The sequence below is a fragment of the Geotrypetes seraphini genome, chromosome 7 (assembly GCF_902459505.1).
Source record: "Geotrypetes seraphini chromosome 7, aGeoSer1.1, whole genome shotgun sequence".
In the NCBI taxonomy this organism is placed as follows: domain Eukaryota; kingdom Metazoa; phylum Chordata; class Amphibia; order Gymnophiona; family Dermophiidae; genus Geotrypetes; species Geotrypetes seraphini.
The window spans coordinates 136,600,307-136,613,369 of NC_047090.1; the positions used below are offsets into that span (position 1 = coordinate 136,600,307).

Below are 13,063 nucleotides of genomic sequence, written 5' to 3' on the forward strand. Positions count from 1 at the left end.
TTAGAATACAGTAAAACCTTGGTTTGCGAGCATAATTTGTTCCAAAAGCCTGCTTGTAATCCAAAGCACTCGTATATCAAAGCAAATTTCCTCATAGGAAATAATGGAAACTCAGACGATTCATTCCACAACCCAAAAACTTTAATACAAAATACTATACATACTTGTATTGCAAGACCTCGCTCATTTAGAACAGTCGCTACACTTCTGCAGCGTCAGAAAGAGAAGAACCATCAGCTCAGTTGTGATGTGTGTATACTGTATGTACTTGTATTGCAAGACATTGCTTGTATATCAAGTTAAAATTTAATCAAATGTTTTGCTTGTCTTGCAAAACACCTGCAAACCAAGAAACTTGCAATTCAAGGTTTTACTGTATATGCAGATGATGTACGGGGGGGGGGGGGGGGAGGGGGTGCTCTCGGTAGTGCAACCAAAAACTTGATAAAGAGATTGCCTGTGAATACATGAGATGAGAGAACATTGGTTAGTTTTTAATTTGGACAAAACTTAGACTATGTTAGTGGGGAAACAAATTGAAAGGACTTTTCCCCCTGTAATTCAGCTATATGATAGATATTTTCCAATAAAACAAGTGAGAAGTTTGGGGGTGGTTTGGATAGTACATTATCAATGCAGCAACAGGTAAAACAGGTTGTACAATCCTCTTTTTTTTTCAGTTGCATGAAGTAAATTGAAGCTTATGCTCCCTTATGATTTTCAAATTGTTGTGCAGAATATGGTACAGTATAATCTCGCTATAACAGACTTCAAGGGACCTGGAAAAACAGTCCATTATATCCAGAGTCTGTTATATCCAGAGTTGCATTTTTTTTAAACTTTATTTAGGTCAACTGGAAATAACGTACAATCAATGAACGACAAGTCACTGCACAAGCATATCAGCAACATCAATAACAAAACTCAGCAAAATATTGGTGTGGCACGAAATGATTGCAAAACCAGAACACTAAAACATGTTCTAAAGCATTATGTCGTACTGTACTGGAAAGAAAAATACTCTGTCATTTTCTTCTGGGCTGCATTGTGATACTATATCACCGGCACGCCACACGCCTTGTAGGCGGAGCCTGCATGTCCGTTATAGCCGAACAAAACTACAGCTAAAAGAAGCTCTGGGGACCAAATTGGTTGTCTGTTATATCCAAAAGTCCGTTATATGCGAGTCCGCTATATGCGATGATTTTCTGTATGTTTATAAAGGCACACTGCCGGGACCAGCGGACTTTGTCCGCTATAGGCGAGGTTCCGTTATAAGCGAGTCCATTATAACGAGATTATACTGTATTGGCAAAAACAGACTACTGTAATTACTCCTTGTGGAATTCTGTGCAAACATTTTGAAAATTCTGCACACAATATTTCAAAATTCTGCAAAGTTTATTTGTACTGTTTTGTGTAGAATTCTCCAATCCTGAGGCCTGAAATTCCTTCCTTCCTTCCTTTTCCTCTCTCAAGTCCTAGCCTCCTCAGTTCCCTCTCTTACTCCAACTGCTGTTCTGTCTCCCTTTAAATCCCATCCCATCACTTGCACCCTGAATCCCCTACTGGGCACCAATTGGCATCTCTCTTTCCACTGTTAAGAATCTCTTCCTCCTTTCCCACCCTGTTTCTGGTCTTGATCACATTCTCTTCCTCTCTCTACCACCCCCAACTCCCCCTTGAGGGTCCTACATTCATATCCCCTCAATCCATTCACCACCTCTCTTGCTTGCATCCTGAATCCCATCCCACTCCCCATGATCTGGCATCTCTCTCTCTACAATCAAGCATCTCTTCTTCCTTCTCATCCCCCTTTCTGGCCTGGATTTCCTTTTTATCCCCTTTCCCCTCTACTTACTAGTCCATCTTCCAAGTCCCCTCCCATCTCCCTGCAGGTTTAGTATCCATTTCCCCTCCCTCCTCCCCTCCACTTGCAGTCCAGGATCCATGAATCCCCTCCTACTTTCAGTCCAGGAACCATGTCACCTCCTCTTCCTTCCCCCACTCCAACGGGCCTAGCATCCATGTTCCCTCCTCCCCCTCTCTAATTGTGTCTAGCATCCATTCCCCCTCCCAAATGCGGGTCTGGCCTCTCTTCGACCAAACCTTAACTCCAGGAGATGTGACATACCTGCAGGCCTTCCAGAGCAGAAGCAGTGGCAGCCAGCCAGCAGAGGCAACACTGTGAACAGGCTGCTTGCAGCTGGCCCTGCCAGAGCCTTCCCTCTGTCACATCATCCATCTACAAGAAGTGATACGGCAGAGGGAAGGCCTCGGCAGGGCCAACCATGAGCTGCCTGTTCACAACACTGACTCTACCAGCTGGCTGCCACCACTGCAGCTTCTTTGGGAGGCTGTAGATATGTCACATTTCATGGCGGGGAGAGGGGGGGCAGTCCAAGAGAGAGAGGCCAAACCCGCGCTGGGGAGGAGTAGAGGATGGGAACAGGGGCAGAATGGAAGGTATGTGCAGTATTCTGCACGGATGGGGAATTCTGCAGAAATTCTGCATTGTGCAGTTGTGCAGAATTCCACCAGGAGTACTATAATGCATTTGAGCCTTGGAAGTAAATCAAAATTCAGCGGTTTGATTGATAGGTGTCTTTAGGTATACTTATCTCTCTCTTTTGAAGCAGCTGCATTAGCTGCTACAGTGTTTTAAAGTACTGTGCTTTATACATCAGACCATTTATGCTGTTGCTCCTTTTATCTTATGAATGTATTGTGACTTTATCAACCCACATGCTCAATAAAATCATAACATGCAAAACTATCTTTTGCATGCCTGAACACAAAAGCCTCTACCCTTTTCAATAGTTGGGCCTTTGATGTGGAACCATTTGCCTGGTTCGTTTTAGCTGTGTGCAAATGTAAAGCAGGTTTAAAAAAAATTGAAGACATATTTTTGTGGGGGCTCTTGCAGATATTTGATAGGGTCTTGAACTGGTGTAATCAGTGATGCAGTGGCACAGGGAAGGCCCCGGCGGGAAAGGCTGTAAAGCAGCCTTTTCAGAGTGCTGCCACTGATGCTGAAGAGAGCGGAGGTTCAGTATGTTGGTCTTGCGGCGGGAGAGTCAGCAGGGTTCTGCTGTGCAGGGGGGATGGATGAGAGGGTCAGCGGGTTTATTAGGCAGGATCATGGGTCAGGCAAGCAGGATGCAGAGGCTGCTGATCGGCCGGTAGTTGGGGTATCATGCATATATATGGGATTGGGTGATAGACGACAGAGTAGAAGGTAGGTTGAAGGTAAATCAGGGCTGAGGGATAAGGGAGTTTCTACCCTGTAGACCTCTCCTCTTTGTCCTTATTCTTGGGTACCAACTGTAACGGGGCACTTACAAAGGCTCTAGAAGTGCTTTTGTTTTGGCTTTTCTTTTTTTTTTTTGTTTTGTTTCCTTCAACCAAAGCAAACGTGGAAGGGAGACAGATTATTAAGGTACACAACCCTCTGCAATGTGGCACAAGAATTAGGGTGGAGTAGAGGAAGGGAGAGATGATCGTAATACATGAAAAAAAAAGACATCCCCAAAAATAAGCCCTAGTGCGTTTTGGAGACCAACAATTCATATAAAATTGTCTTATTTTCGGGGAAACACAGTACAGTATATACAATTTCATTCTTAGGGCTTCTCAAACTCTGTCACAAGTATGCTTAAACTGTTACATTGTTGGCCTCCACCATATCCAATGGAAGCCTATTCCAGGTATTCCTTTTCTGGTTCTTAAAAATCCCTTGCTTAATCTAACATCCATGCCCTCTCCCATGTCCTACCACCTAATTTACAATAATACAAACCACCACCAAATTTCTAAGGCTATTGCTCTAGCCAATCAGCCACCATATACTTGTTATGTTGGGGAAGAGATTCTCTACCCAGTACTTGAGACATACCCAGACAGGCAGGTTTTCAGGATACACAGTTACACACAATGAATATGCATGAGTTAAAATTGCATGCACTACCTCCATTCTATGCAAATATCTCTCATGCATACTCAGGAGCATCTCAAGCCAGAAACATGCCCTGTGCAATACATCCCCTAGCATTCCTACTCCACCTACTGTCACAGTCAAACAGAAGAGGCAATGTGGATGGGGTACAATTTTGACTTCCCCACTTCCATTATGTCCTGTACAGCTGCACTGCCCTCTGTAGCTCACTACAGCCCTGATGTATATTCATTGTGGATATCTTGAAAACCTGACTGGTTAGGTGTGTCCAAAGGACTATGTTGAGAACTAATGTGTAAGGGTGTTATTGCCTAGCCATCTTAATTTCTAGATACATAACCGCCCCTCCCCCTTTCTTAGCTTAATCCCCTTGTCAGCAGAGAACATGAAGTCAAGGATAACACTGTAATTGAAAGTAGATCAAAGAAAAGTTCACTTTTAAGAGGGGGTCAGCTCAAATCCCCCCCAGCTCAAGCAACCTCTCCCCATACCTCATTGTAGAGAGAACGAGAGGGCACTCTGTAAAATTAAAAGGGGATAGATTCCTTACAAACATAAGGAATTTCTTCTTCACCCAGAGAGTGATAGAAAACTGGAACGCTCTTCCGGAGGCTGTTATAGGGGAAAACACCCTCCAGGGATTCAAGACAAAACTAGACAAGTTCCTTTGACCTAAGGGACACCGTGTGAGCGGACTGCTGGGCATGATGAAACACAGGTCTGACCCAGCAGCGGTAATTCTTATGTTCTTAAGCCAGCAAGAGGGATGCCTACTCCCTCTTGCCAGCAGGACCACCTCTTTGAAATGGTGGACCTTCCCCTTCCCAGTGCATCCTGGGATGCACTGGGGAGGGGCCTAAAGCCCTGATTGGCCTGGATATCTTAAACCCCTCCTACAGGAAGGGCCTTAGGCCACCTTCCCGGTGTATCCTGGGATACACTGAGGAGGGGCCTCTGATTGGCCTGAGTACCAAGACTCCTCCCAGTCATTTTTTTGGGATGCTAAAAGCATCACTTTTTTTGTGCATCAGGAAGTCATGTTAGAGCATCAATGGCTCTAGTAGTTTATATGGCATTTCAATACTAATGACCTTATCTGCATGGCTGAATCGGAAAATGAGTGATCGTGCACAAAACCATGCGATGAAGCCGTTTTGTACATTGGGTCAGAAAATCCTATCATCGCTAAAACAGTCAAAACCGGTTTAGCGATGATCGTTACATGATCGCTGACTTTAGTGCATCTGGGCCTTGGTTCAGCAAGGGTTTTTGCCCCACCTCTTGAAGGGCCAGAAGGAAGCCACTGCCAACCACAATTTCATCTGCTTGTGTGGTGGGCCAGGAGGACGTGGTATGTGGCTGTCATCCCATCAGCCAGCACTGAGGAGGAGAGCTGCAGCACTGCACACGCAGCATTAAAGCCACAGTTGTATGATAAGATCGGGAAAGGAGAGCTTTGTTCACCATAGAAAAAATTAAAGGGGGGAGCATGAATAAATTTGTCCAGGAACCCTCAAATAGTTAAAGTAGCCTGCATAAACGTACGTTTAAAAAAAATGTCAGAGTACTGTGATCTAATAGATTTCTATGTCTAATATACTACAGAACCGCATCCAGAGCAACAGATTTACTAACGCATTCTAGGTAAAGCGCCAGAGCTAATTTGTCAACCCTGAAAGAACAACGTCTTCTTCAGCCCCTCACGATGCACTACAAAGGCATATATGCAACGACCGTTGGCTATTCATCCCTTTTATTTTACCTCAGTTTTTCGCCCGTAAGTCGGTGTAACGCCGAACATACCTACATCTCGCTACCTCCGGTGGCCGCCCGCTTAACCTCTACACCCAATGGAAAAACAATCCCTTCCGGCTTTCCCCCCGCCCCGCACGAGCGTCTTCCCCAGCCCCCGCCTCTTTCTTCTCCTTCTCTCCATCATCAACTTCAACAACAAAAGACCGTTAAGATACTGGTTGGTGGTGGGGGTTAGAGAGTGAGGGAAAAAAATAATCAACAGCTACCCTCGTGCATTCAACCCCTTCTCTACAAACCAATCCTAGCAGAGAGCCACACTAAGAGGGCGGTCCGAACAGCAGAGTTTAGCCTGGCAGACGTAATCATCAACCAATGATTCCCACTAAGGGGGATCTAGGCCCGCCAATGGGCTGACTTTGGACTCAGAGGAGGCGGGAAAGTAAGACTAGCTGCTCTTTGCGGAATGACGGCCCAATCAACCAATCGGGATGTGAGGGATAAAAAGGCTGGGTCCCGCTGGGCCAATCCAAAAAGTCCGTTGTTCGGAGCGAGAGCCTGAAATGATGTAGCTCAGCTGATTCTCTCTAGCAGAGTTGTTTTTGAACAGATAGAACTGCAGTAGGAGGGGAAAGAGAACGAGAGGAAAAAAGGCGAGGGGTGGGGGTAGTAGAAAAGGAGGATTGTCCTTTGTTGGAATGTGCTGGTGGGGTTTTTAACGGCCTTTGTTGGTTTGGCTCTTTTAAGTATTTTAAATTTAAGTGGTAGCCTTTATTCTGTGCCAGGTTACCGAATGAGTATTAATGTTTTTACTTCCGTTACTATGGGGGAAGCTACTGAGGAAGAAATGAGAGCTGTTATCTCCTGGTCAGTAGAACTGGGACTAACTGTAGTTTACATCGTCCTTTATTCTTTGCTTTTTCTCTTTGCTTACCTGCAGCTCTGGTTGCTCTTGTGCTACAACCAGAGAAGGATTAGTTACCAAACTATATTCATGTTTCTATGTATCCTGTGGGCGTCCCTAAGGACTATCCTTTTCTCGTTTTATTTAAAAAACTGTGCCCAAGTCAATGACTTGCAGCCCTTTCCACACTGGTTGCTGTACTGTTTCCCAGTTTGTTTGCAGTTCTTCAGTTTGTGCGTGCTAAATCTTTATTTTGCACAGGTAAGTTATTCATTTTCGCTTGGGCTCATTTATTTTATTGTGCTTTCTAAACGGGTGACATATCATGAAAAAAAATCCCCCATATAATCTTCATTTAAGCTGTTAATTCCCTGGTATTTACTTCTAAATGTTTTTCAAGGGAAACTGTTTTTAAAAGACTAACTGAAAACTAACAGGACAAGCATATGAGCTGGCTGCTTGCCAGCCATTACGTCACCAGTTAGCGCTCTTCTGCTGTTGCTGCGCTGCTTCAGCAGGTTGTTACCTTTAACTACTTCATTGTTTCGAACGATCGCCCTCAAAATATGGTTTTCCTTTTAAAGGGTCATGCGAATTGTTGCACAAATTTAAAACAAAGATCGGAGCTCTTAAATGAGAAATCCTAAGTCCGTGTTAAGTAATTTTATTTTTTGCTTTTTTAAATATATATATACATAAATTTTTTGCTGCCTTGATTACGTGGGCTTGTCTCTTCTTTGGTGCTGGAAAGGGGTAAAGTGTTGTATATCGGTCAGCATTTAAATAATGTTAAATAGAAAACAAGCATTGTTTGCGATCTTTCTAGAGATGACTGCAGTAAAATATTCTGAAATTGTGGCAAGCTTTGCCTCGAATGCTTGTGCTTATTATCGTCTCTTCTGATTTAAGACTTTTTTCATAGCAAAAGATCGTTTTATTTTCCTAACTAGTATCATTTTCCTAGAGAGCAAAGTCTAGGTCTCCTAATAAAATGATTACGGTTGTCACTCCCTTCATAATGGGAATGTCAAACACCCCTCCCTGAACACATTTAATGCGCCTTATCTATTGGTACCCACAGCACTGGCTCCTATTTCTTTCTTGACACTACAGTGTATTTAACGGTGGAATCCCAGATAGACTGGTTGCTTTTATTATCCATTCACTGTAACTTCAAAGGACTACAAGGGGGGGGGGTTATTGAGCTGTTGATTTGGCTTGAATCTTGGTCTTGGATTATAGGCTAGAACTGACTCTTTTTTGGTCCTCGCCTACAGGTATTCCATTATCAGCTCAGTCAAAACCTGTTGTCTTTAGAGTTACAATGCATGAATTCTTCATCTGGAACTGACCACTCTTTATCAGGCTTCTCCTCATTCTAGCCATGCCAGTAATAGCCCTCTACTAGGGGCCACAGTTTCAGTCTGGTGTGGAAGTATGCTGAGTCTGGCCAGTAGACGGTGCTTCTTTATTGTTGACTTTCACACCCCCAAGCACCTACCTAATGGACTCTTCTATGCAGTGTTGCTAGTCTATTGAGAATCAAACCCAGATCTTGTGTGGTGTTGTGTAGCACTGCTATGGATCTGTCGGTCTACTCTTGGTATTTGTTGCTATGAAACACACCTTCAGTTGTTGCTCAAACTGATTTAATGAACTATTTTCGATCATGTTTTTCTAGCTATGGGTACACTTCATACAGATTGCAGCTGTTTTTATTAATAAAACACTTGTGTTGCTATGCTTTTTTTAAGACCATAAACAGTGTTTGTACACTTTTGCCATTGAACCATCTGTTCCACATAAATGTCTGTAACAGCTTCCCTATGGTGTATTATATAATGCACTTGCTGCCAGAGATGAGGCATCTTTATACAATCAAAAGATATCACTAATCGTTCAGTGTGGATACAAGCTATGAGCAGCCTTTCCCTGATGGGAACTAACATGTCATTTTAAAACTGCTGTTAATTGTTGCACTGTAGTAACCCATAGCCAGCAAAAAAAGAGAGATTTGTATATTGATGCCCATATTATGGGGAACAAGATTCTGGACTTAGAGGCTGACTTAGATTTAGTGGCAGTCAAGAGTCATGGTTCAAGGAGAACCATGATACAATACAGTTTAGGGGGGTAAATCGCTTTTCTACACACAGAAGAGCGAGAATTGGGTGCAATTGTATGTGACAATCTTAAGGTTAAAAAGGTGATGGCGAAAGATGGAAGGATGCTAGGTTGCATAGGGAGAGGTATGGCCAGCAGGAAAAAGGAGGTATTGATGCCCGTGTATAATACTTTGAGACCTCATTTAGAATATTGTGTACAATTCTGGAGGCCGCACCTTGAAAAAGATATAAAAAGGATGGAGTCTGTCCAGAGGAAGGCTACTAAAATAGTGCATGTTCATCATAAGGAGTATGTGGGGACAGACTTAAAGATCTCAATCTGTATACTTTGGAGGAAAGGTGAGAGAGGGGAGATATGATAAGAGATGTTTAAATACCTACATAATGTAAATACACATGAGTTGATCTTTCATTTGAAAGGAAGCTCTTGAATGAGAGGGCATAGGATGAAGTTAAGAGTAATCAAAGGAAATACTTTTTTACAGAAAGGATGGTAGATGCATGGAACAGTCTCTCAGACTTAATTCAAAAGGGCCTGGGATAGGCACGTGGGATCTTTTGGAGAGAGAAGAGATAATAGTTCCTGCAGATGGACAGACTAGATGGACCATTTGGCCTTTATCTGCCATCATGTTTCTATGATTGGAATAGCTTTATAGCAAGCTATACTCTCTTCAGGAAAGACAGGGTGGTGGAGTGAATGTTAAAGATAATATTAAAGCAACAAAACTGCTGGACTTTAAGGAAGAGGCACTGTGGGTTAATATGCAAAGAGCAAATAGACAATGTGCTTATGTTGGTGTGATATATAGGCCGCCTTCACAGAGAGAAGTGGACCAGAACTTAATTGAAGACATTCACAAGATTGCAGTGAAAGAAGTAATACTAATAGGTGATTTCAACATGTTGGATGTAGATGGGACCATCCCTTTGCAACCTTATTGGAGTAAAGAAATCTTGAATTCTCTACAGGGAATGCTCTTCAGCAGTAGTGATGAAACCCACAGGGGAGGAAGCCAAATTGGATCTGATGTTCACAAATGGGGAGAATGTCTGTGTGGTAGATCTTTGATCAAATTTCAGAATACTATTTGTGATGAGCTAGTTAAACTAAAGGTAGACAGTGATGGGGGCTGGATAGTATACATCTGAGGTATTGAAGGAACTCGAGGTTCTGTCAACTCTGCTGGTTGATTTTTTCAATGCTACTCTAGAATCAGGAGTGATCCTGATGGACTGGAAAAGGATGGATGTTGACCCTCTCCACAAAACCAGAAGTAAGGAAGAGATTGGGAATTATAGGCCAGTTAGTCTTAACCTTGGTAGTAAGCAAATTAATGGAAATCCTTCTAAAACAGGATAGTTTTCTGGAATCAAATAGGAGTGCAGGTGTGAATAAACATGTAGATAAAGGTAAGCCAGTTGATGTAGTGTACCTAGATTTTCAGACAGCTTTTGAGAAAATTAGAGCCATGGGATAGGTTGCAAAGTTTAGTTGTGGATTAGGAATTGGTTATCAGATAGAGGGTAGGGTTAAATGGTCATTTTTCTCAATGGAGAAGAGTAAACAGAGTGCCACAGGGATCTCTACTGGGACCAGTGTTATTTAACTTATTTATAAATGGAGGTGATTAAATTTACAGATGACTCTAAACTGTTCAAAGTTGTTAAATGCATGCAGATTGTGAAAAATTGCAGGCAGACCTTAAGAAATTGGAAGACTAGGCATCCAAGTGGCAGATAAAATTTAATGTGGACAAATTCAAAGTGGTGTGATTTGGGTTATTCTTCCCAGCATCTATGGTGAAGTGCTATTATGCAGGTGCCACTAAACCGTCAGGGAACCAAAGGGAGTCCTTGAAGCTCCCTGTTCAGGGTTTCATCCCAGATTTTGAGCCTAATCTTTGAAGCCTATCTGAATTACAGGGGCTGGGACTACTTGGCAGCTGCACAGGGGTTCTGCCCTCATTAAGCACCAGTCCCCAACTCCAGGTCCTTCCACAGGATCCCAAAGTCCAGTTGGAAAAGGACTGGAAGGTCAGAATCTATTTCTTTGCTCTGCCACAGTAGATCCTCCAGTGTTGGAAGATTCAGGGTCTCGGGCTAGGCAGGATGAGGATCTGACAGTCTGCTGCCTGAGATCATGGCAGAGGTGCTGCAGGAGTTGGAAGTTGATTTCCACAGCCCTCTACTTCCCAAAGCTTTGGTTATGAGCAGGACAAGGCTCAGACAGCATGCTTTTCCTTGCATCTAGATATAACATTGTCATGCTCACGAAGCAGTTGGATGCCCAGGAAAGCTGCTTAAAAATGGCCAAGCTGTATCGATGGCTCCAGAATTTCAGCAACTGTTTGTACTGCCTAAGGTGGATTCATTGGTAACTCAGGTTATATCTTTGACCAGTGAGGGAGAAGTGATTTTAAGGATGTGCAGGATTGCAGAATAGATTTCAACCTAAAAAGACAGTTTGAGGCATTGGTGTTAAGACTGAAGGCGGTGGTAGTGTCATCTTTCATTGCACTTGCCTGCCATACTAGATTACAATAGTCATTGGCCATGGACAATGAAATATGCCCCTAGTGGATACTTGTGAGGGTAGACTACGTATTAGCAGTGGCGTACCTAGCATATGTGACACCCAGGGCCCATCATTTCTCCCCCCCCCCCCCCCCATCTATAAGAAAACCATGATTTTTAGTAACAATCCACACATCACACATGAGTACCTAAAAGAAAATGCAGCATCTTACATACTGCAGTGAACAGTACAACATCATTACACCCACTGTAAAACCAAACAAGCCAGACTAGTATAGATCAATCCTAACAGAAAATCATGTCTTTCAAACACACAGAATGCAGAAAACGCCTTTGCCTAGTATGGAATATGTAATTGCAAACTAACCTCTCCCCCTTTTTGCAAAACTGTAGTGTGGTTTTTAGCCACGGTGGTAACAGCTCAGACGCTCATAGAATTTTGAGCATCAGAGCTGTTACCCCCCACGGCCAATGCTAAATGCTCTACAGTTTTGTAAAAGGGGAGTTAAAATAGAAATACGTAGTCAAAGGTTAAACTGAAGCACCAAGAAGCTAGACTCTGCATACAATGCAACACTACAAACAGCGAAACATGTCTCTTAAAACAAAAAATAAATAAATAAAATTTTTTTCTATCTTGTCTTCTCTGGTTTCTGCTTTCCTCATCTTCTTGTCACTCTTCCTTAACATCCACCGTCTACCCTCTCTGCCTCTTCTTATAGGGCATCTTCTCTTCTCTCCTATTTCCCATCTTGTCTTTCTCTTTCTGCTAAATCTTTTGAGATGTGGTGATCAGAACTGCATACACTATTCAAGGTGCAGTCACACCATGGAGCAATACAAAGACATAACATTCTCATTCTTGTTTCTCATTCCTTCCCTAACTCCTAACATTCTATTTGCTTTAACCATCAGTGTATCAACAAGGACACCTAGACCTCTTCCTGGGTGGTGACTCTTAATGTGAAACCTTGCATCACATAGCTATAATTTGGGTTCCACTTTCCCACTTGCTTTCATTAAACATCTATCATTGGGGTACTCTGTCTTTAAAGGTCTTGCAACTTTTCACAATCCGCCTTTAATTTGCTGATGGGTTATTCAGTAGCATATCTATTACCATCTCTAGATAATTTATAAATATTAAGCACAATAGAAAGTCTTACAACAAATGTTACAAGGCTTCTTTGTAGAGTTGCAAAGGCTTCAGTAATGCATTGATGAGCAGAAAGATTCAGCAAGTAAAACTCTGCAGAAAACAAGTTGACTATATAAAAGTTTGGTAGTTATGCACGATTTTTAAAAAATTTTCCTACTAAAAGAGGTAGGGAGAAGGAGAGCTGTAGTGTGTAATTGTAGTAATATGTAGCAATATGTAGCTTGAGGCAAACCTTTTTATATTGATTAAATCTTGTTTGTTGAATGATATCAAAAGCTTTGTACTTTGAAGTTTAATAAGATTTCAACATAAAATTTCCTATTGTAGTTGGCTTACTGATAGCCAATGCCAGGTATATGTGAAGTTTTCCCCCAGAACCACTAGTTATACTTTATTCCTCCCCTTTTAGATTTTTGTTTCTCTCATTCTAGATTTGTCTCTTTCATTCTAGATTATCTTCAAAGCCAAATCGTCCCCAGAGTTCAAGTACAAGTAAGTTTGTTTTTGGTTTTTTTGTTTGTATCAAATACCATGTACTAGGATGGATTTGATTTAAATTGCTAATCAGAAAGACTTGATACATGCCTGTGACATTATGAATAGACTTAATGGAATTCATCTACCAAAAA

The 13,063-nt window shown here is 42.3% G+C and overlaps 2 protein-coding genes across 11 annotated transcripts in view; one reads left to right on the top strand and one right to left on the bottom strand.

Moving 5' to 3' along the window:
• Nucleotides 1-5,814, bottom strand: part of TXNDC16 (thioredoxin domain containing 16) — a 129,887-nt gene extending 124,073 nt beyond the window's left edge. For 4 of the 9 annotated variants that reach the window (XM_033951998.1, XM_033951994.1, XM_033951989.1 and 1 more), the window contains exon 1: nt 5,718-5,814. The gene's annotated coding sequence lies outside the window, so the exon portion shown is untranslated. Of the gene's footprint in view, nt 1-5,233; nt 5,550-5,717 lie in introns of those variants that run through there. The other 5 variants (XM_033951996.1, XM_033951990.1, XM_033951997.1 and 2 more) reach the window with 3 other exon arrangements.
• A 419-nt stretch (nt 5,815-6,233) lies between these two features.
• Nucleotides 6,234-13,063, top strand: part of GPR137C (G protein-coupled receptor 137C) — a 54,849-nt gene continuing 48,019 nt past the window's right edge. The window contains exons 1-2 of one of the 2 annotated variants that reach the window (XM_033953017.1): nt 6,234-6,872; nt 12,886-12,926. In XM_033953017.1, coding sequence (XP_033808908.1) covers nt 6,501-6,872; nt 12,886-12,926 — 413 coding nt within the window. In that variant the 5' untranslated portion in view covers nt 6,234-6,500. The remainder of the gene's footprint in view (nt 6,873-12,885; nt 12,927-13,063) is intronic. The other variant, XM_033953016.1, reaches the window with a different exon arrangement.